The sequence below is a fragment of the Balaenoptera borealis genome, assembly GCF_965194805.1.
Source record: "Balaenoptera borealis genome assembly, chromosome: 2".
NCBI lineage: Eukaryota > Metazoa > Chordata > Mammalia > Artiodactyla > Balaenopteridae > Balaenoptera > Balaenoptera borealis.
This window is the reverse complement of record NC_138867.1, coordinates 29184263-29209104: the sequence shown is the minus strand read 5'-3', so window position 1 is coordinate 29209104 and position 24842 is coordinate 29184263. Positions and strand designations below refer to the sequence as shown.

The 24842-nt window shown below is 41.9% G+C and overlaps 1 protein-coding gene and 1 pseudogene across 6 annotated transcripts in view; one reads left to right on the top strand and one right to left on the bottom strand.

Moving 5' to 3' along the window:
* LOC309624400 (coiled-coil domain-containing protein 167 pseudogene) overlaps positions 1-24842 on the top strand; it is a 590025-nt pseudogene that overhangs the window by 531658 nt on the left and 33525 nt on the right. The gene's annotated exons all lie outside the window — the stretch shown is intronic.
* Positions 20092-24842, bottom strand: part of NPR3 (natriuretic peptide receptor 3) — a 68109-nt gene continuing 63358 nt past the window's right edge. For all 5 annotated transcript variants that reach the window (XM_082382370.1, XM_082382369.1, XM_082382367.1 and 2 more), the window contains exon 8: positions 20092-24541. In XM_082382370.1, coding sequence (XP_082238496.1) covers positions 24430-24541 — 112 coding nt within the window. In that variant the 3' untranslated portion in view covers positions 20092-24429. The remainder of the gene's footprint in view (positions 24542-24842) is intronic.

Sequence of the window (24842 nt, the reverse complement as noted above, 5' to 3'; positions counted from 1 at the left end):
CCCAATATGACTGGGTTTATGGAAACCTATCTGGATATTTCTTCAGCCCTTGCATTTTTGGTCTTGAATAAAGTCCCCAAAGCCCTTACGCCTGACTTCCATATCTTACTCTAGCTCCTTCCTCCTTCCCACAGCCCTCTGAGATTGCAAGGGATGAGCTTTCCTTCCTTCTCTAATGGCAGAGGCTTCTGAGACATCATACCTAAGTTCCCTCTGCTCTGTTACTTATAATAAACCTCAATGGTCTGAGACCAAAGAGGAGCAATGTACTCCTAGTTATATATCCAGGAGAAATAAGACATATGTCCACACAAAAACCTGTTCAGGAACATTCAAGCAGCATTATCCATAATAGCCAAAAGTGGAAACAACTGGAATGTCCATCGATTGATGAATGGATAAATCAAATGTGGCCTGTCTTACAAAGGAATATTATTTGGCAATAAAAATGAATGAAATACTGACCCATGCTACAACATGGATGAACCTTGAAAATGCTATGCTAAGTGAAAGAATCCAGTAACAAAAGACCACATGTTGTATGATTCCTTTTGTATGTAATGGCCATGATAGGCAAATCTATAGAGACGACAGTAGTGGTTGCCAAGAGCTAGGGGAGGGAGGAAGGGGGGTTGCCTGCAAATAGGTACAGGGTTTCTTTCTGAGATAATGAAAATATTCTAAAATTAGATTATGGTGATGGTTGCACAACTCTGTGAATATACTAAAAGCCATTGAATTGTACACAGTGTTTTGTAAGCTGTCTTCAATATATTTGCCGTATTGTAGTGTAATCTGTAACCTTATTTACTAAAGGTGAGGATGGCCTCTAGGAGCTGAGGATAGCCTCTAGCCAGCAGCCAGAAGGAAGCTAGGGCCCTTAGTCTCACAGCCACAAGGAATAAATTCTGCCAACAACCTGAGAGAGCTTGAAAGAGGATACTTTTCCAGTCAGGCCTCCACATGAGAACACAGCCTGGCTGATACTTTGATTGTTGCAGCCTGAATCCAGAGACTCCAGCTAAGCCTTGATCATATTCTTGACCCACAGAAATAGTAAGATACATATTGTATAGAATATATATAGTATGTAAATATATACATATAATAGTGACATAGTAAATGTATACTGTTTTAAGATACTATGATTGTAGCAATTTGTGACATGGCACAGAAATCTAATACAGGGTCACACAGTGAGGGAACAAACTGTTCAGACATGTGCCTTTGTTCTGCTTCAGATTATATTGCCCCTTTAGTCAGGTGGCTGAATCAGAACTCAGAAGAGCTAGGATCCCATTAGACAATTTCCATTAAATTGTGACCAGCAACTTCTTTCCCTTCTCTATGCCTCATTTTTCTCACCTGTAAAATTAGGATATCATAGTGGTTGAACTCTAAGGAACATTACAGCTCAAGTATTTTTTGCCCTATGGCCCAAAAAGAGGAAGATACCCTTGAAATGCATTTGAGCTGAGGTGAAGCAGAAAAGAATGAAGTTTGGACATAATGGAACAGAAATGAGCAAATATTGAAGACTAAAAGGAAATTCAGCTCAGAATAGAAAGTTTAAAAAGCCCATATACTGATGGCTCCATAGAAGTCAGTGAAACAACCCAGACCAATTACAGACACGATGCTGGCACATCCCGCCAAGTGGGCAATGGGACCATTAGTACTTCCCACCTTTGGTTTTATGGACTTCATTCTGAAGACATCCATCATTTGGGTGTTTTTTTAATCTAGCTCAAATCTTTTCCAGTGAAAGAAAAAAGAATTTACCTTTAACCCAACTCTGAGAAACTCTGTGGAAATCCTCTTCATGTTCTCCACCCCTAATAACAGGCATTACTCAGTTATTAGACCACTGTCATGACTTCTTGTTAGTCGGAAGAGCAGAGCCAATGTTCCTAGACGTAAACTCATGTGAAATAGTTTTGTGGGTCTCCATTTTCTAATGCTACATAAAGAAAGGCTTTGAATAGTGCTGGATTCTGGGAAGAACCATGGTGAGTATTTTCTAAGATTTCAAAGTCAATGGGGGTAAAACTGAGAACATAAATGCTAAAACCATCATAAGCTGAATGTTGGAAAAAGAGAAGCAAGTGTTCTTTTCAGTGTGAAAAAAAAAAAAAAAAAGCCCTGCTCATTAAGGCCTTAGCATGAATCTACTCTTACAAGTCTAATCCATGAATAAACTAAGAAACAGAACTTTGCTGAAAAATTCCTCATGGATTTACAAGTTGCTATGAGTCCCCAAGGAGTAGGGTTTGAGCTATAAAGTTACCTGAGGTACACAAGTCTGTACAGTGTAGTGAGAATTTGGAAACTGACATCTGTCCACAACAAAGACACTACTGATACCAAAAACCAGACCTATCTGGCTTTCTGTCCCCTGTGTTACATAGCACTTAGTGTGGGTTTAAGAGTAACTTAATGGTTGTTATCTTAAGAAAGAGGGAATTTTGAAGGATTGTTGGATGTATGAAAGCAGAAGAGCCAACCTAGATTTCATAAAAATCTAGGACTTTAAATCATTTAATTTAATTTTTATCTTAAATTTATCATATAATTGGTCTAATAATATTCAAAATTCTTAACTACTTAGAAACATATAGATAAAACCAGAAAACAGATGTACATATACCTTTATTCCTCTTGTCAAATGAAATAACAATATTAAAAAGCCCAGCAAATAGAAGGTATCAATAAATGTAGGTTTCCAACAAGGATCTACTGTATAGCACAGGGAGCTATATTCAATATCTTGTAATAACCTATAATGGAAAAGAATCTGAAAAAGAATATATATACTTATATATATCTTATATATTCTTATATATATTCTTGAATAAATACATATGTACCTTTGCTGGACACCTGAAACTAACACAACATTTTAAATTAACTATACTTCAATTAAAAAGGTTAAAATTTTTTTAATTTAAAATTAAAAAGTAAAAATAAATATAGGTTTCATTTCATCTTCCATTCTCTGCTTCATTCAAATGTCCCATGATAATGGATGAATTCTTTGCCAGCTCTTAGATTTTGTAATGAACTAAGCTGAATGTCAAATGTGTCGTTTGGATGAACATCAGTTAAAAACACAGTCACAAAACTGGACTATAGTAAGACTAAGCTGAGAATATTGACTATCCAATCTCTGATGCTACATCCATTTGTGAAGCTTGCTTTGGTCAAATGCAGCATTCCTTTCTTCCTCAACTGAGGAAGGATCTAATTTGGAAGAACTATGGGAGATAGGAAAATGAGTAACTTTGGGGACATAAGAATGCCTAGTCAGAGTAAGGATTATTTTATCTTCTGTATATTTTGCTAATTAGACTGAATCAAAAATCTGGAAGTCAGTGATTGGTAGTGATCTTACCACCTTAAGCAGATAGCTGGATGCTCATCAGATGGAGGACTTCTGGGAAATGTTTCGTGACCCTTAGATCTCTTCAGGATGGGCTTTTTACTTACCTTGGAGTTCATTCAGACTTTCTAGTTCACATTCAAGAATTCAATAAAAGGGGGCTTCCCTGGTGGTGCAGTGGTTGAGAATCTGCCTGCCAATGCAGGGAACACGGGTTCGAGCCCTGGTCTGGGAAGATCCCACATGCCGCGGAGCAACTAGGCCCGTGAGCCACAATTACTGAGCCTGCACGTCTGGAGCCTGTGCCCCACAGCAAGAGAGGCCGCGATAGTGAGAGGCCCACGCACCGCGATGAAGAGTGGCCCCCACCTGCCACAACTAGAGAAAGCCCTCGCACAGAAACGAAGACCCAACAGAGCCAAAAATAAATATTAAAAAAAAAAAAGAATTCAATAAAAGAAAATTTTTAGTAATTTCACTCAGTGTATTTAATTACATATCAAATACTCATTCACCAAAAAATGTATTGGTGTCCAACTACATTCAAAATGTCTTGCCAATTAGGGAGAGCAGTTTGGATAGAAACATAGGAAATAAATAAGACATAATTCCTGGCCTCTAAGAATACCTAGTCCTGGTGGGAGAATTGAGACATAGTCACGTACAACCACAATACAAGGTAAGATATGCCATAAGAGGAATACAGGTAATATAAAATGTGAGTTTGAAGGCAGAAGGATTATTTGGGATTGGCAGGAGTCAAAAAAATATTCAGTAGTATTTGCCATTGACTTCACAATAAGGAGCAGTGAGATTTATCTTAGAATCAAGGCTCTCTGAGAAATCTTCAAGTCCAATCCTTTATCCCATGGGTTCTTAAGTAGAAATCCATGGACTGACTTTAGGGTATTTAGACCTTCTACATTGCTTCTCATTCTCTGTCTCCTTTGGAGACTCACCCTCTTCTACCCTGTCATTAAATATTGAAGTCCCTCAAATATTCATCTCAGGCCCATTCATCCATAGCCATGACTTCAATAGCTATAAATATCAATGATTCCTAAATTAATCTCTCTAGTCAAGATCTCATCTCTAAGTTCCATATATTTCACTGCCTACTAGGCATCTCCACTAGGAAAACGCAACACTTCCAAGATGTACCTCATAATCTTCCCCCTTAAACCTGGTCCTCCTTTATAGTTGCTCCCTGCATCCGTCCTTAAACACCTACAACCCTATCTCCACACACTGAAATTAGATCATCTTTTTTCCAACTCAGAGCTGACCATGTCACACTTTCGTTAAGATCTTTTAACAACTTCTCATTGTTCATTAGTTAAAGACCAAACCCTACACAAGGCTTCATAATTTTGGATGCTTTTGGATGCAAATAACAGAGAACCCTCACTCAACTAGCTTAACTAATAATGATGTCACTTAACAAGAAGTCCTTAAAATGGTGGCTCCAGATGGATCATCAGCATCTTCAAGGACCCAATTTTCTTCCATCTTTTTTCTCTGCCATTGAAATTTTTCAAGATTTCTGGTTTATGTTCACCATAATTTGGTCATGAAGGAAAAATTTTCTTCCCATATCAATCCTTCATTGAACTGTTATTTAAAGTGTCTTCATTTTGTCTTTTAATTATGGTGAGGGCATTTTGCAAGGCACTTTCAAGTGTGATTAGGTAGGGTCCATGGGATATGTTGCTTCACCAAGGGGCACATTTTTGAGAACAACCACCCTGGTCACATGACCAAAAAGGGTCATGGTCCCATACTAAATTATCTGTAAAGCAGCAGCAGCCAATGAGTTTCAAGGTCAGAAGCATTCAGTTGTATTGGACTGAAATGTTTAACAGTGTTCAGTCATGAATAGGTTGGCACACTGTGTTTCCTTCAGGCTACCTCCCAATAAGATAAAATATTCATTGATTGTGAGTCATAAATTCTCCCCTTGCCATGTACTTTGTTGTGTTAAATGGGTACAGGGCTGTAACTCAAAAGATAATAAGGAAGTAAAAGGGAATGTAAGAGTACAATTTCTTATTTTAGAGCCATGCTCTGAGGAGAGGCACACCAGGCAGAAATGCACCATGAGATACCCTCTTTGGGAATGGCATAATGCTGACAGGAACTCAGCTTGCAAAGCTAAATACACCGGGTTCTAATCCAATATTAACTGCAAATAAAATCTGATGAACAGAAAGTCATTTGCGTAAAAGTTCTATGTTGCTTGTAGTCATTAAAGGTAGCCAAGGCAACCTTTGCGACCTCCAAAAAGAAGCCAACCACCCTAGCTTGAGGAGAGACCGAAACTGAAAATCAGAAGGAAATGGACTCCTATAGTTCTAGTCTAGTCTGTTCCAAGCATAGAAAAGACATGGCACAATGACCCTAGCATGAGCTCACAGAAGAAAAGCAGAAGCCAAGATGAAGTGGTCTTTCCATCATTAGGAAAACACACAGAAGGCTTAAAAGGAGAGCTCTGTAAAGCTTATGTAATGGACCCAGGTGGAATTTGGTAGTGAACATTAACTGAGTGGTAATTTTGGATGGAAAGCAAACATGAACTTTCTGGATGTTTTCTACTCTTGGTCAGAAAACGCTTAATTTGTAACAACTTGTTTTAATTTTGAAGATCATTTGAATACCCATCACCATTGAAAACTGAACTAAGCAACTAGAGATCTACTGATGGGATATTTTCAAAACATCCATAATTCCAGGAACCTTATGAAGAAATATAAGAAAGATATTGCCATCTCACATCCATTAGGATGGCTACTGTCAAAAAAAACAGAAAATAACAAGTGTTGGCAAGGATGTGGAGAATCTGGAACCCTTGTGCCCTTTTGGTAGGAATGTAAAATGGGCAGCTGCTATAGAAAATAGTACAGAGCTTCATCAAAAAATTAAAAATACAACTACCATATGATCCAGCAATCCCACTTCTGTGTATATATCCAAAAGAATTGAAAGCAGGATCTCAAAGAGATATTTGCACACCCACGTTTATATCAGCACTATTGACAATAGCCAAGAGATGGAAACAACCCAGATGTTCATTGACAGATGAAACTAAAAACAAAATGTGATGTATTCATACAGTGGAATATTATTCAGCCTTAAAAAAGACATAAATTCTGACACAAACTAAAACATGGATGAACCTCGAGGACATTATGCTAAGTGAAATAAGTCGGTCCCAAAAAGGCAAAAATACTGTATGATTCCACTTATATGAGGCATCTAGTAGTCAAATTCATAGAAATAGAAAGGAGAATGGTGGTTACCAGGAGCTAGGGGTAGGGCAAAAGGGGGAGTTGTTTAATGGGTAAAGAGTTTCAGATTGGCAAGATAAAAAACGTTCTGGAGATACATTTCACAACAACGTGAATATGCTTAACACTACTGAACTGTATACTTAAAAATGGCTAAGAAGGTAAATTTTATGCTATGTGTTTTTTACCACCACCATAACAAAAAAGACATTGCCAATTCCTTCACTGGCAATTAACTTCAGGAGAGACTGGGTGAGAGACTTCCTCACAGGTAATGGGAAGACGGATGGGGGAAAGAATACGGAGAGTTTAAGGGGTCTGGATTTGTCTGTCCTTCCCAGTAACTTGGGAACTATTGAGGCTACAGAGCGTAAATGAAGAGAGAGCTGAGAGGGGGCTTCCCTGGTGGCGCAGTGGTTGAGAATCTGCCTGCCAATGCAGGGGACATGGGTTCGAGCCCTGGTCTGGGAAGATCCCACATACCATGGAGCAACTAAGCCCATGTGCCACAACTACTGAGCCTGCGCATCTGGAGCCTGTGCTCCGCAACAAGAGAGGCAGCGATGGTGAGAGGCCCGCGCACCGCGATGAAGAGTGGCCCCCACTTGCCGCAACTGGAGAAAGCCCTCGCACAGAAACGAAGACCCAACACAGCCATAAATAAATAAATAAATAAAGAGAGAGCTGAGATAATAACCTTAGGATACAAAAGGGATTGAAGAGGCTTATGCAAGACCTCCTTCCTGCTAACTTCATGTCTCCTCAATTCTGAATCTCTTGATAGATCTGCATATTTTGATACCACACACCCACTCACTCTGTGCTCCTAAGAATCTGTACTACCTGAAATTCAAAGCAGAGTCTTCATATGATTTGCCTCTATCGTGCTGGGGAGAAGACTCAGAGAAAGTACTGCATCCTGAGAGCTACAGCACAAGAGGCAGGTGAGCCATCTAAGGGTGGAAACACATGGTTCTTTAGGTTGGATCAAGGCAGTAGTTCAAAACCTTCAGGCACAGGCTAACACAATAAACCACAGGATTACAAAGAAATGAAAAGTAGGCCAGCCAGTGGGTCAGAGCCTAAGAAACAGAGACCAGTAGTCTGGACCATAGACATGACTAGGAGCCTCCCTTCCCCGGGTGGGAAGTATGACCAACAGAGGTTTAGGGACTCAGTCAGGTGGTCCAGGCAGCAGATGCAGAAGCCCTGCAGCAAAATGTAACTGATGCCCCTGTCAGAGAGCTCTTCCCAGGAGTAATACAAATCACCCAGCACGGAAACTCACCTATACCCCTGTCAGGAAGATCTTCCCAGGAGTAATACAGACCACCCAGTACAGAAACTAACCTCACCTCGAAGACCCTGATTCAGGACTTCACCAATGCCTGACACTTTCTACTAAGGGTAAGAAGGTGCATCTGTTGTTGATCTGTTTCCATTCTTTCTACATCAGATTTCAAAGACTTCACTTCTGGCAGTATGAAGGATGGGATTACCTAGAAACTGCCCACTGCAGAACAGCTAGAAATGCTGGATAACTCTAACAAACATTCCTTTAAATGCATACCTGAGCTCACCAAAAAATCAATGGAAAGCTCAGGAACCCAAAATGCATGAGGAACAGAATGAACACTAGAGCAGTAAAAGCATGAGCCCTGGTTCAAAGCAGGTGGGGATTTGTCAGTTTACAGAAATGAGGACTTGGGTTTTAGCCAGACAGGAACAGAGAATGAATGTTTCCGAGAAAATGTGCCATGACTAGGTGTCTCTCTTAGGTGACCCTGGGTGACTTCTAGCCTTCTAGTTAGAACCAGTGCCCAGATCTTTCTTCCCATTGACTGGTCCTGAGAAAGAACCTGGTGAACTTTCTTTGGTGGTTCTTCTGGATATGTTTATCTCTATCAGAAAGCAGAGGACACTGAAGCTACTTAAGTACAATTTTAAAAACTCTGGAGACCCTGAGAATCCTCCAGCTCTGGGCATTTAGTCACCTGAGAGCCTTTAGCTCCTCATTTTCTCACCCAGGTTCACAAAGTTTAGGGCTACATCATCCACTCTTCCTGCCTGCACCGCTCCCAGGCACCTAGAGTCTAGAATCTCTAGCCCAGAGGATCCTGAGTTCAGAGCCTGCTTTGCCTTAAAATGAGCAGTCAAGCCTAGAATGTTCTTTCTGAAAAATTAAACAATTATTCCTTTTAGAAGGCGGGAGCCTGTCTTTTTAAAGCCAAATATGATGCGTTTACTTTAACAAGTCTCCATAGTGACAACTTTGGTCATGGCCACCTCAAGTCTGGAACCAGCATCTGGGAGAAAATTTGGAGGTCTCAGGACATGGCACCAAACTGTCAGGTCAGGAGACCAGTAGGCACCTTGGAAGGAAAAAAGGAGCGCACAGTTACAGTAAAAACAGAACTCCTTATCGGTGATGTTCGTTCTTAAACAAGGAATTCCGTGTTTTCCTGAGAAGGTAAACATGAGAAGTTTATTAGCCCTGAGATGACTCACTGAAACGCACCCAGAGTAGCTGTACGTTCACTGGGAGACCCCCACTGGCATTGCAGGCTGTAAATTATGGTCATTCCTAAGAGGTAACAAGAGAGGTTCTGTCAGCTGTGCGATTACTTTGTTTTGGCAGGACACTTTGGAGTCAAGAAAACATTGGCTGGAGTTCAAGGCCAAGATTTTGGATCAGCTGCCTCCATAATTTTTCAGAAATGTGATGACTGTTCCTCAAGAAATAGTTTCCTAAGAAAGCTGCAGGAATGTCTCCTGTACATGTTCAAATGGGATTTAAAGAATGAAGCCCTTGGGGACTGACCAGTTCAACTGTTACCATGGGCTTCTCAAGCAAGGGGTGAGAAGACCAGGTCACATCAGGAATCCTGCTCACCAAGTGGAGTGAAAGAATTAATGATTTTCATTGAGATAAGGCATGCCTGGACTCTGTGTCTTCTACATGATATATGAGAACAGCAATATAAAATCTATTGAGGTTACCCAGATAGATCTTCTCTCTTCGAGTTCTGTGTTAAACTAACAGTGTACTACGCTTCCTACGCTTCTCCATATCCTGTTTGGATGTAATAATTGTAAAGAGGAGAATCATGTGAACATCTAACTGGCCCCCAGCCCTCCAGAGGGCCACTGGATGCACTCACTCTTTCTTGCCTATTCATAGTCCTTGATTTATATAGCAGAAAGAGTCATTCATACTTTAAAAATTCAGGTAATCATTGCAATTTGAATACCTGAGTCTATGGCTTGGTGTGAAGAACATTCCCTGCTCTTTTTTATTTAGCATAACATTGCATCTATGTAAACACCGTATTAACACTGTATATTGGGTTCATCAACAGAAACATTTACAATGTACCTGAGTTCCTAAGATAGAAAAGAAGATAAAGTTTGGGTTGTCGGAGGTTAGGTATGAAATTGAGAGTCGAATATTGAGTCAGAAATTCCATCACGGAAGCATAGATATGATGCCTGAGGAGGACTGAGCCTGCTTAGCAGTGAGGGCAGAGAGAGGAAAATGCCAGTCCTTTGAGGCAGTAGCTGGGCCATGCAGATAAATAACCTGAAAATTAGCTTATTATCAGCTATTACAGTCATTTTATTGATTTTATAGGAGTAAAATTAAGTGTATTAAAAATACCGTTTGCTCTCTAAGAGATTAAAAAAAGATGTTAGCCGGTCTCTGAGAGTTTATATAGTTCACACAAATGGTTTCCAAGATGGAGGCTGATGATGGATTTCTCATTCTATTTAGGAAATTATATTCATTTCTCTTGGGGAAGCCTGTAAAAATTTCTCTGCTCTACTATGAGTGTGCTTAGATCGTTTCTACATTAGAATACAATATCTAAAATGTCACAAGATAGTGTTATGCAAATGGTATGAACTGAGATCTTACTTGGAAGGCCTACTATATTTCAATTGTTTTGAATTTATTTATTATTATTTATTTATTTATTTATTTATTTATTTATTTATTTATTTATTTTTGGCTGTGTTGGGTCTTTGTTGCTGCACACAGGCTTTCTCTAGTTGTGGTGCACAGGCATCTCATAGCGATGGCTTGTCTTTGTTGTGGAGCACAGGCTCTAGGCATGCGGACTTCAGTAGTTGTGGCACAAGGGGGCTCAGTAGTTGTGGCTCGCTGGCTCTAGAGCACAGGCTCAGTTGTGGCACATGGGCTTAGTTGCTCCGCAGCATGTGGGACCTTCCTGGACCGGGGATTGAACCTGTGTCCCCTGCATTGGCAGGAGGATTCTTAACCACTGTGCCACCAGGGAAGCCCCTTGAATTGGATTTTTATTTTCTATATTTTTTATCATGTTCCCAACTTTACCATGTGTGCCATGTGGTGAGTGGGGTTGGGTGTACATTTAAGGAGGTGGGAGAGTCTAAAAAGTTCAACAACAAAGCTTCCAATTATCAGATCCCCAGGGATTCTCATCCTTTTGTGCCATTCTCCCTTTGCCATCCCACAACTTGCAATCCATACACAAACCTCACTAAAATACTAAGGGTTTCTTGTGAGACAACAATTTGGGAATATTAGCTGAGGCCGCAAAAACATTTTCATGTTTTAAGGACTTCTGTTATAAGAATCGAAATCTTTACTCTCTCAGCAGACCCTTAGGGCAGAACTCTCTCCAGGTCTCTTGTTAAGCTGGGAAGTTCATCCTAACACTCAAGATTCTTTTTAGGGTCTGAGGTGTCTTTCATCCGCTAGTATAAAAAAAGCACTAGACTTTTGAAGCCCTGGGTTCTAGACCTGAGATTATTGTTTGTCAGCTGTGAGATTTTGAACAGATCATTTAACTTCTCAGAACATCAATTTCTTTATCTGTGAAAGAGAAGTGTCATTGTTAGGTTGAGTTCTGGGTTCACCTACTAGGAAGACAAGAATGGCAGACAGTGGTGTGCTGGTGAGCATTTAACAACCGTGTCTCTGAAGGGAACGTGCCATGGTTTGTAGTGTTTGTTGATTTCCGTGGTGTAAATACTGGTACCATGGCCCATTTCTAGCTACCTGTGTGACGTCACTGAAGGTGGAGCTGGGAAGAGATGTACATCTACTGGAGCTGGGAAGAGGTGTACACCATTATTCTGTATTTCCATACAGATACCTTACAGATAGAGTAATGTAAATAACCTCAAATGCATAGGTAATGGGAAAATGTAGTAATTAGAAAGTGATGGTTTGAGTCTTTATTTCCTTTGCTTTTAATAAGATTTATTTAATTGTGATCTGGTGTTTAAGAATGGCTTTGTTTACCAACAAGCTCACAGAGTTCCTGAAAATGTAATAAATTGTTCTTACAAGCCAGTAGGAGCCAGCTCCAACACACCACCAGTGGGTTTGGTTTCTTTATATGACAGAGATGAACCAGAGAATGGCAATTAATTCTTAAATAAAATCTAAGAAAGGCTTTCAGCCAAGGCTTACTTGAATGAGAAGATGGGTAGAAATGAGAATAAAATGCAAAAAAGCATCCACAGTGATATGCAGGACTTGGGCATCAGGGGCTATTCCTTTTTCTCTTAAGTCAGAGCAGCTAAGTTTACAAGGGCTTGAAGTAAGAAAAAACAGTTTCAGTGTGATGGTTTGGAAGGACACACTAAGTGGAGGTCTCTAATGTGTTGTCACAATATTGTCACTATCCTTATTGTTGTTATTATAATAAGCTGATAAGTAGTGATCTGTCTCACTATAGAAGCTGCTTGTAAGGTAGCTAAAAGTTCAACATTGGGGACTGGTTTTGAGAAACAGCTATGAAATCTTTGAAGGAAAGAGCTTCAGTCTGAGATGTTTGTTCTGCCAACAGTTTTGGTTTGAAGATGACTTAATCATGACTAGTCAGAATGTGAGGGATCGCTCAAAGAAGGGCAAAGATAAACTATTAAGAATCTGGGGGGCTTCCCTGGTGGCGCAGTGGTTGAGAATCTGCCTGCCAATGCAGGGGACACAGGCTCGAGCCCTGGTCTGGGAAGATCCCACATGCCGTGGAGCAACTAGGCCCGTGAGCCACAATGACTGAGCCTGCGCGTCTGGAGCCTGTGCTCCGCAACAAGAGAGGTCGCTATGGTGGGAGGCCCGCGCACCGCGATGAAGAGTGGCCCCCGCTTGCCACAACTGGAGAAGGCCCTCGCACAGAAACGAGGACCCAACACAGCCAAAAATAAATAAATAAATAAATAAACTCCAATCTCTTTAAAAAAAAAAGAATCTGGGCTGGGACACAGGTTTTGTGTGGCCCTTAAAAGAATCAGCCAGCAGGGATTTACTCAAAAAATATCTCTAAGCTCGTGGGATACACAAAGGGGGGAAGGCTGGCCCAGAAGACAAGATACAGTCTCATGTAACAATGAATAAACAAGCGGACATTTTGTAATTCCATCAGACAACAGATTATGTTTCTAGACTGGTGGATTTCAGGAATTTCAACCATTATTTGCCAACTTTTTATTTTGTCTAATAAAGACATTAAAACAAAACAAAACAAAACAAAAAACCGGGGCTTCCCTGGTGGTGCAGTGGTTAAGAATCTGCCTGCCAATGCAGGGGACACGGGTTCGATCCCTGGTCTGGGAAGATCTCACATGCTGCGGAGCAACTAAGCCTGTGCACCACAACTACTGAGCCTGCGCTCTGGAGCCCGTGCGCCACAACTACTGAGCCCGCATGCCGCAACTACTGACGCCCGCGCGCCTAGAGCCTGTGCTCTGCAACGAGAAGCCACCACAATGAGAAACCCACGCACCGCAACACAGAGTAGCCCCCGCTCGCCGCAACTAAAGAAAGCCCGCATGCAGCAATGAAGACCCAACACAGCCAAAAAAAAAAAAAAAAAAAAAACCCACTACTAGTGTCGCTACCATTTTATAATAGAAAAGGTATTTTTTTCACAACTCAGACACAAAATCACTAAGTTATAATCTCAGAAAAAGAGCCAGTGCTTTAAATACTGAATCAACTTGCGTTTATGAACATTTCCCTATTATTGTCCTAATTTTTCTTATTTCAGCACAAACTGGTAAAACTCCATGGATTGACACCAGTCTGCAGATGGTATTGATACTTGGGAACCTCTGAGCTACAGTCCTAAATTCTGCTATAAACATACTATCCTTTTCTTATCATAGTGATTGATGTGTGGTAGGACAGGAGGTGACAGAGGATTAAAGGTGGAGGGTCTTTGGGGGCTTGTAGACATACTGAGGACATTAGGACACCGGGTGTGCCTCTGGTGTATTTCAGAGGGAGGAGAGCTCAGGTTCTAGAACCAGATTTGCTACTTTCACGCCTTGGTGCTGTCATTTCCTGACTGGGGATCAGGGCAAGGTGTTGAAGCACTCTGTGTCTCAGAGGTGACCACAGTGCCAGCCTCGTAGGGCTGTGGTGGGATACAGGACTGCGTAAGATACAGGACTTAGAACAGCCTCTGGCAGAGGGTCTGTGCAACAGACGCGAGCTATTGCAGCTGCTCTGTGCCAGGAACCTCACAGCCATAATCTTGGTACCCCCCCGCATCCTCATCTATGAAATGAGGATAAGGTTAGAAGGATGCTTGTCTACCACAAGGTTCATGGCAAAAAGACCCCACGTCCTCTGTTTGGGACCAGGCTTGACACCCAAGAACCCAAGAACTTGAGGCAATAAGTAAAGCTGCCTCATGAAAATAGTAACAGCTCCAATTTACTGAGCTGCTGCTGCATATCAGACATCGCTTGAACCCTACAAAGTAGTTAATATTCTCCTGATTGTGCAAAGGACGAAACTGAGGCTGGGAGAGGTCTGTGGTTTGCTGGGCCCCAGAGCTAGTAAACAGAAAAGCAGGGATTTAAGCTCTAGAGTCCTCCTTGTGGGAAGACATTTAAGAATATCCCAGTTTTAAGAAAATTTCACAAAGCAGAAAGATTATGGATTGAGTATTAACATTACAAAACTACATGGAGTCTCTTTGGGTAATAATTCCCCTGGGGCGGGAAATATTTTATTTTGGAATCACTTAGCACTTGACAAAGATGATAAAGGAAGAGAAACAAATCTAAAGTGTCAGAGAAATCTTTGAAGACCAGCACCTTGGAAGTTATGATGTTGAAAAGATAAGTAACGTGGCAGTAGAAGAAATGGGGCAAAGCTCCACGTGATCGTCCAGTTAGCTGTACATGCAGAGTTTGCAAGCCCCAAAGCCCTGATGTAAATCAGCCCTGATGTAAATCAGAAAACTGGGTGTAAGAACATCAAGAGTGTAGGGATCTGGCAAACTGGAGAGCATTTGCCCCATCCTAAAACATTCAAATTCCTTTTGTTTTTTTTTCCTTTCTAAACACTGGCTGACCAAACAAAACACATCTGCAGACCACCCATTCATAACCCCTGCGACAATAAATGCCACAAAATAGAGCAGCGCTCATCCGAGGCGAGGGTGGATGAGGAAGCTTACAGAGGAGTTGGGATGTGAACTGCAGATAAAGGATGGATGGACCTGATTAGAAAGCAAAGGGTTTTCCAGGTGGGAGGAACATTGGGAATAAAACGTTGCTGGCAGGAAAGCGCAGGGAATGTTTAGTGGATGACAAGTAAATCAATTTGAGTAAGTCAATTTCAGCATAATTTGACTGAACAAGGAATAGTGAATAATAAGGCAATAAAGGAAGACTGAGGGGGTAGGGCTGTGACACCAGGAACCGAATATGGAAGCTGACCTCTGAGGATTGGGAGTCATTATAGGTTACTGAACAAGAGAGAAGCATTATCACAGCAGTATTTTAGGGAGACTGACATGGCAGTGCTGAGACAAATGAGTTAAAAGAGGAGAGCTTAGAAATAAGAGTTAGGAGGCTGCTCCCTGCTAATTTGGGGTGAGGTGATAAAGGCCTTGTTTAGTGGCAGTAAAAATGGAGAGGGAGAGATGGATGAGAATCTGATTGGATGTGGAAAGTGAAAAGGGTGTGAGGTCTACTGATAGAGACTGAACTGACCACGAGCCACGGGATTCAGCAGTTTGGCGTGGTTGCTAGAGCCACCAGTCTGCCTTCAAACCCCAGCCCTGCCGCCTAGTAGCTGGGAGGCCTTGGGCAAGTTACTTAGCCTCTCTGTGCCTCAGTTGACACACCTCTAAAGTGAGGAGGATGACCGTAGTCCTGCTCCGTAGGGGTGACGTATGGATAACCATGTCTGGTGAAATAAACGAGCACAGTTTAGGTGCTGGCGCAGTCTTGGCATGTAGGGAGCTCTCCATAAACAGCCACTGGGATTGGATTGAGGTGGGCACACGCTCCTTCTCATTCTTCATTTTCCTTCCGAATAAAATGCTGAGAATAGTCCTCAAGGGTATACGACTAAGATACCAGGTGGCAAGTTCTATTTAGATAGGGCCTCTTGCTGGATTTTTGCCTGAAAGCATAAAATACCTTTGACGGCACCCAAGACGGCCACTGCTGGGGGAGCACAGCCCTCACGCACAGCTGGTGCTTCTCAAGCATTTTATGGAGCTGGTCCACCCCCGCCAGAGGGTGCCCAGCACTGGCCCCTGCGAGAAGGGATGTGGAGGAGGGGCCACAGCCTGGAATGCAGCCTCCCAGACCTGCCTCACCCGACCCTCTGCACTGTGGCAGGCTTTCCAGAAGAACGCTCTGTCTTCGTCTGGTCTCTGGGGCCGCTAGGTCCCGTGGGGAGAAGCCCCACAAGCACCAGGGATTTCATGGCTTTGATGAGGTCACTTTCCAGCAGGCTGCATAATGCCTGGTCTCTCTTGGCCCACTGGAGTGGCCGTGGAATAAGAACCCCCTTTTGTCTACACTGGAAAATCCCCCCCATCCACTAACACACTTATGAGGTGCCGCTGTTGCATTTGGGACAAAATCCCAGCATTCTCAGGGGAGGCCTGGGGTGAGGGCAGCCCCGGGTGGGAAAGATGCTCTTTAGGGCACACGAGAGTCCCACATGTTGCAGGGGAGAATGTGCTGCTCTGACTGATCACAGCTGCTAGCGTCGTTGCCCAGGGGGGATGAGGTCCAGGGAGCGGTCCTTAAGGTCCTCTCAGCCAGCGGCGGAAATCAGGATGTGTGTGGCAGGTGTGACACGCTGGTCCAGCTGAGGAGAAAACAGATTTGAATGAAACTGCTCACGCCCTCTGAGAGCTTCGGAGGCAATGTGGCCATCACTGTCCCCTCCTGGCCCTTGTCTGGACCTTTTGGCAGGTGGGGGAGACAGTGTACAGACAAGGGACCTCTTTCTCTTCATAGTCTCTCATTTCATCCTCTAAGAAGGCAGGACTAGGTGTCATCAAGCCAAATTGTCTTGAAAAGGCTCAAAAATGGCCAACTGAGAGTTTTGTCTCCTTATCCAAGGAAACAGGAGAGTGTGGTAATCGTTCTATTGAATGCTTCACTGTGTGGCAAGTTTGAAGTCCTCCCGGCAGCCTGATGAACTCGGCACTATGATTATCCCCATTGTCACACAGGTTACACAGCCGCAAGGATCAGAGCCAGGATATAAACCCCAGGAGTCTGGCTCCACTGTGTCATCGTCTATGAAATGGGAATGATAGGGCTTTGGCAGCTATGACAGTCAGGGATGCACAAAGCCTGCAAAAGGAATTATTTTTCTTGGTTCTAGTTCGGTGATGATAGATGGTTTATTAAATTGCTATTTTTTTAAAGACCCGCAGCCATTGGCACCTCTCCCAATAGTAGATGCTATTTAAGTCAACCTCATGCCCATGATTTAGGGTTAGGGTGAGGCCCTAAATCAATGGTATTTGGAGCTCCCAAGGGTTCTTCCAGGGACATACCCCCCGCTAGTCACAGTCATGAGGCATCTTTGGCCTATTGTGGGGTGTTGGGTGTTCATGAAGAAATTCAAAATGGGTAGGATGTGGAATGGAAAGAGTCAGGGAGGCCATGGTCCCCAAAGTGATGTAGGAAAGTAGTGATAATACTCTGTGCTATGGACTGAATATTTGTGTCCCCCTTAAAATTCATATGTTGAAGTCCAAACCCCAGTGTGGCTGTATTTGCCTCCAAGGAAGCAATTAAGGTTAAATGAGGTCATAAAGATGGGGCCCCATCATAGGATTAGTGTCCTTATAAGAAGAGACACCAAAGAGCCTCCCTCCTCCTTCTCTCTCTCTCCCTCCCTCTCTCTCCACACACACACACACACATACACACACACACACACACACACACACACACACACACACACACGACAGGCCATGTGAAGATGCAGGAAGAAGGCAGCCATTTACAAGCCAGGAGGAAAGCCCTCACCAGGAACCAAACTTTCCAGAACTGTGAGAAATAGATTTCTGTTGTATAAGCCTGAGCCTGTGGTATTTTGTTACAGCAGCCCAAGTAGACTGAGACACCTGTGTTTCCTGGAGGTTTCCTGGCCCCGCCCTTCATTCCTGCCAGGACTGCCCACATTCTGCCCCCCACTCCAACCTGCAACCCTAGAGTCAGCATCCTGATGCAGAATCTTCTCAAACTCCAGTACCCAATGTGTCATTGGTGGTATTGCCAGGGGACCTCACTGGCGGTGGCAGCAGCAGCAGCAGGGCCCGGGGCACCTTGATCCAACCCTAAGGATTGGTATGTGTTTCTTGGGCTTAAAGTAAATCATGACTAACTTCCCAGAGAGTGAAGCAGCTTTTTACAAGCCAGAGGCACCTGTAGATGCTCCAGGCTATTGACTTGTTTAGTACCCTAGAAACTGAGGAGCTCTTTAGAATGACAAAACTGACTTAGGACCTCTTCAGAGTGGGCAAGGGACATAATAATATGAGGCCAACGTGTAGCTACATGGTGTCCTCAAGCTGTAGAGACTCAAGATATCATTCACAAAGATTTCTCCCCTTACCTGCCAATTCAAGGTTTACTCCTCATTTTAATAATATATTCTTTTCTTATTTCTGCAAATTTCCCTTTCCTGGGAAGAAATTCTTGAGTCCTTTCATGGGTACCATTCAGACAGCACAATTCATCACATCTGCTAATTAATCTTTTACTTAAACTGGTCCTAGGAGAACAGAAAGTCCTCGGAGAATATGGATATGTGCAGTGTATGTTGGTTGAATTAAAAACAGGAAAAGGTTTCTGTGGGATGTATTTTTTTAATGAGAACACATTGTTATACTGTGAGCATGTGGCATTCTTGCTTAACAGAAACATTTACAAGAACACATACACATTTATATCCAAACACCAAATGAAGATATCTTAAATGACCAATTTGCACCAGAAATAAAATATATTATACAAAACAGGGGTTATATCCATAGTCATTAATTCTCATTTTCTACACAAAACAACAATAAATTAAATCACATTATATGCAGATAGTTCTACTTACATTAGAATAATAAACTGTATGTAGTTGTCAGCTTTTACTTTTACTTTTCTACCAGACTCATGGTAGGTGTGTATTGTTCGGTAGTCCTATATGTAAATTATCAGTGAATAATATGGCCCAGAAGACAAGGGCTGCAGAAGTAATCCCCCACGTGTCTGTTCTGTGTCCTCTTGGATTCAATTATGCACCATGCACAGGGAACAAAGCTCAGATTCCCAGGACCCAGCAGAAAGATGTGCAAACTCACAGCATCTCCAGGCTGTTACGGTCACCTCATTGCTGTCTTGTAAGACACACCACACTGAACATTTTAAGATCTTGGCATTGAATAATAAATAGGACATCCTGGCTCAAAATCCAAATTTTCCTCTTTCTCAACCTTCTCTGTGCAATTATTACGTGCTATGACAGCTTTGTTCTCCTAGCAAATAGAAAACACTTTGGTAGTCTATGTTGTGACTTACCCTGGTGAATGGGCCCTTTATTCCTTGCACGTAGAAATTTAGGTCTTTAAACATGTGAATCAAAGCAATGCAGCACTTTTGCTAACTCTTAATTCTGCTTGTTCAAATATGTCCCCTAGGAATCATCCCACACCTGATACATCAAAGAGCTATTGTAACATACGGATTTTTACTTCTGAGACTCAGCTCCCACTGAAACCCTTTCACTGTGCTTGAAGTGGCTTAGAATATGCACATTAACAGCATCAGCTGGTTTAGAATTGCTTTGCCTTTGGTATGAATTAACATTAGTGGTTAATGAGAAATTTGAACAAACTCCAATCCACCACCTTTTGAAAGTCGATTTAATCCTGGAGTCTAGCTATGGGGGCACACCTGCAAGCTCTACATGCTGCAAACCGAAGCCAGGTTTGTTGGAGTATATGCACATCAGAGGCTTGAACTGCCCTGCGAGCATGTGGTCAAGTTAGGTGAGGGTTCTGATCAAAAGCCAGCTACATTCTTACAGCCAGCACGTTGTCTTCTTCCCCCCTGAGGAAGCATGGAGGCTCTACTCGCAAGCTGCTACCTGCGTCGGCACGATGCTGATGCATCTTTGGAGCCATGGTGGGCAGTGGATGGGGGGTGGGGGGAAGGGTGGCAAAGATGCTGGCAGCTGGCAACACTACCCTCTTCTGTTTCTTTCGGAAGAGCTTGATCCTGAGTCTTCTTGCTGGGTGTGTCCCAAGCTTCTCACTGAAGAGGAACTAAATTCTAGGTCATTCTATAGTTCTAAAGATCACTGAAAAAGAAACAGATTCCTCTGAACAGCACCATCTCATTCTCTGTGCTTCCGCACTGCCCCCAAAACATAAGCCATGTTATTAGTTTCCATTTTTTCTACTGAAGAAGAAACTCAGCTCATCTTCAGCTTCCTTATGAAGCACTGAACCACACGGCATAACTAAACAAAACCCATGAAATGTAGACCGAGGGACCTGATTTTGGTTGTTGTTTGGCTTTATGACTGCATCCACTCAGGATCTGAATGCTTTGTGTCCCAAGAAACACAGGTATGTCTTCCTTTCAGTTTATAAACACTCCCTTAATACCAGTGGCATAATATTCTATTTGGTCTCCTAAGAGACTTCCACAAACAGCTACTTTATGCTCGCTCACAAGAAGGTGGTAAGCCCACTGGACCTACTCTGAATTCCTGTCTCTGTCTGTATAAGGTCTATACAATGGCCTTACTTTCACGGTCAACAACAAATCTCACACTCCCCAAATCAGCGGCAACCAGAAGAAAAGTGGTCAATTAGGGGAGCGAAGGGCACAGGTGCCTTGAATAAGTGAATGATACCAGGAGCATGTGAATAGGGAGAAGTGCCTGACATTCCAAAGCAAAAGACTGAATTTAAGGAAGAAGAGAAAAGGAGGCATTAACTTTCCATACCTTTCTCCCCTTCCTCCATTAAATATAGCTTCTGAAGTGTAAAGAACCATTTTAAAGCCTGTGGAACCATGTCTGCAGTTCAGGAAAGGACAAGCTGATGGTTCTTCCAAGAAATGTAGTGCTTACAGGGACTTCCTTGTGGAACCTGTGGTCATTCTGGGGAAAGCTCCACACTCTACACAGAAAGTTCTTCCTGGATAGAAGTGATCACTTAGAGAAAGCTTTTATTTCTGAGTCCAGAAAAGAAAAGATCTAAGATGATGATGATGACCATAAAAACCTATACTTATTTCCAACACCAAGAGTATACACACAAAAATATATACTCATTCTGACCTGTATCAATGTCAGCTTATGTTTGGCCAGATAAGAAAATACTGATAAAGTATCCCTTTTGAAATCTGAACGCCCTGGATTTCAGGATAATAATTTATAGAACGATTTAAGAACTAAAGTCCTATTTATTTTACCATATGATATGTGGCTACTGGCGAAGTTGCCACATGAATAACTAGTTGTCAAACATGTTAGCAGTTAAGAATTTCAATCCCGAGTTATAATCTCCAGAAGTCTTAACCCAGGGTAACCTTGGGCCAAACACCTACACTCTTAGCAAAGGTTTCCCAACTTAAGGGAGCTTTCAAAACTTAATAGAGTTTTGTAACTCATGTGACAATTTCAAGGAAGAAAGGATAGAAAACAGACATGTAAATAAACAATCTTAAGAACCCTAGAATCGCTTTAAGATTGGAAGAGAATGGCGTCCACATATCAGAAACCTCATGATTTGCTCTACCATTTTTAAAAGACTAAATTCTCACTTAAAATTTTTAAGATTTTACCTGGGAATATAATATTAAGTTTAGAACTATTCCTCTACCTGAAGTAGAAATAAAAGATATTTGCTTTAAAAAGGTTAGAGTTAACAGCCCTTATATAAATTCTAGAAAGGTTAGAAATGTTTCTACCCAAAGACTGCAGCCAGGTAAGAGTGTTTTTTCCCTGTAATAAGCACATAGGCTCAAATTTTTAATGTTTTTTACAAACACAAGATAATAGAGAATGAGTATCTCTAAAATACACGGAAAACATCACTGAAAAACATAAATGAGAGAGAAATAGTCTCTCAACTCACAAAAATAAGATGGATGCAACTCTTCCATTCTGTTTTCACGTTGAGGAGTCCTGAGATGTTACACGCGTCGCTTTCCTGGATTTTACTTCCCAAACTGTCTTCCTGTGTCAGAATTTCTGGAGCTGGCCTCTCTTGCCTTCTTTTTCCATCCTGTTTTGAATTCAGCACTTTTTCATTCACGCCCAGCATGGAGAACTGCAACATAGTTCTTTGAGTTGATCAGAGTTCATTCTTTTATCATGTTCTCCAACTGCCTGCATTCCATTCTTTTTTTTTTTTAATTTTATTTATTTGTATATTTATTTATGGCTGTGTTGGGTCTTCGTTTCTGTGCGAGGGCTTTCTCTAGTTGCGGCAAGTGGGGGCCACTCTTCATCACGGTGCGCGGGCCTCTCATTATCGCGGCCTCTCTTGTTGCGGAGCACAGGCTCCAGACGCGCAGGCTCAGTAATTGTGGCTCACGGGCCTAGTTGCTCCGCGGCATGTGGGATCCTCCCAGACCAGGGCTCGAACCCGTGTCCCCTGCATTGGCAGGCAGATTCTCAACCACTGCGCCACCAGGGAAGCCCTGCGTTCCATTCTTAAACAATGGAGGGGAAATGTGCCTCACGCAGAAATAATCCATTCACTTTGACTGGCTGAAGTAGGAGTGGCGGACGCCTCCAGGGAAGCAAGCTCAGGCCAACTTCCAGGACACGCGGCTCTCACTCGCCCTGCCTCACCTCCACCATTACCAGTGTGAGCCACAGCCTCCATCACTACCTAGGAATTGCTCCAATTCCGGGATTCCCCTATTTTCTTAAACTGCCCTATTTTCCTCCTATAGATGGTCTTTTCCAGACATTAAGATAATTTTTAAAACTATTTTCCAGCTGCTCAAAACATTATTGAGGAAAGACCCTCGCGACGTCATGATAAGGTGGTACACTGATCTGGCAACTTCTCATTCTTCCCTCACTGTCTATATTCTCCACAAATTATACATGAAAGCAGCAACCTGAGTTTAAACCTATGAGCAGAGAACTAGGCACAAAGTAGAGATTTGGTATATACTTATTCAACCCTGTCCAAATTCCTCATATCCCTACCCCTGTTACATGGGTTATTAGTGGGCGACTGCGAGGCTCTCTGGAGTTTACTAAAAGGGAATATAGTAGCTATTTAGATTCCCTCTTTTAACCAAAATCATCATTGTGAATTTTAGTAAAATGTCATTTATTAAGTGTGTCGTTTCTATGCTTACTGTCAAGTTCTAACTCTAGAAAGTTCTTCTTGAGAAAAAAGGACCGCCTCCCTTTTATAAAACCTGACTTAATTCTATTAAATTTCATCCTTGGTCTTGATACTCATCATTGGCCAGAACTGGAAGGAGTCTATCCCTAAAACAAGTTGCATTTAAAACAGGTAAATTGATGTATTCCTGTAGAGTCTATAATCTGAATACATTTCCAGATCTCTGTAATTAAAGCAGCAATTCGTATTGGGCTACAGCCACGGGGAAGAGGAAAACAGGGAGAAAAAGAGAGGCATCTTTCATCATTATTGGTTTGTTGTACACTTTACCCATGCTTTTAAAATATAAGTGAAATTTAATCTTCAAAATGAAAAAATAGACACATTTTCTAATAGTAAAATATAAGATTAAAATACTTAAAAATAAAGTGTTAGTGTGAAATAGGGCTTTTTTATATTAAAAAATGAAACATCTTAGATTTGTTTTTCTTGTATAAATCCTCTTAACTTATTAATAGTTACAACTTTCCAGAGTAGCTTTTATGAGATGCTGAAGGAGACAGGGGGCAGAGGGGAATTCTTTTTCGAGATATGAAGTCAGGACCTGAATGTATACATCGGACAGAGCAGTTTTCAACCTCAGATCTGTCCACCAGCGCTAGAGAAAGGAATGATGTATTTCCTACCTTGAGATTTTTCATTACGTTTTCTTCTTCTTGGGGTTAAATTCTTTTCAAGAATATTCTACTTGTAAAAATTATTTTATTCTAGCTATAAAACATTTCATTTAAGAAAAACACATTTTATAGCCTTGCATAAAATCCCCCCAAAAGCCATCAAGATATGGAGACATCAGACCTTCAAAACATAAATCTGATCATGTGCCCTTGAAACAGTATGAACATTTAACAAAGTGACCTTATATTCTTATATTTGTTTGTCATGAGATGAAAGGCCGGGAGGCATACGGTGATTAATAACAGTTCCTGAGCTTCTGAAGAAATTTTACAGCAAAATGACTAACTGCTTAAAAGAATGAGTTTTTCAAGAGCGCCCCTTCTGTTCCATTGATGTCTTTCATCCCATTTATCTCCTTAAAGAATCTCAAGCCAAAAGAATAGGCTTCCTTTTAAGCCACCGAAAAATGGGATCTGATGGAATCTTCCCGTAACTCCCGATGTTTTCCAACGTTGCTTTCTTCTTGCTGGTTTCGCCTCTCAATGGTTATTCTGTATTTCTTCCTGGGTAAAGGGAAAGTGAATGTAGTAATAAAACCTCGCTTGGCTACAAAATACTATGGTTTCTCTTACAAAGAATGCCCTCAAGGGACATCTGGGTTTGGGTTAATAAATGAGAAGTGACACAATATGAAACCCTGGTCAAAGATTAAAGTAGTGTGCCCTAAGGCATTGTGCCCTTATTCAAGGAGGAAAATTGGCCTGCTTTCCCAGATGCCATAGAACAAGCCTTCCCCTTCTTCCTGTGTGCCTTGTGGGTTAAGTCTTGTCTATTCTGCCACAGAAGCTCTCCCCAGCTCCCAGG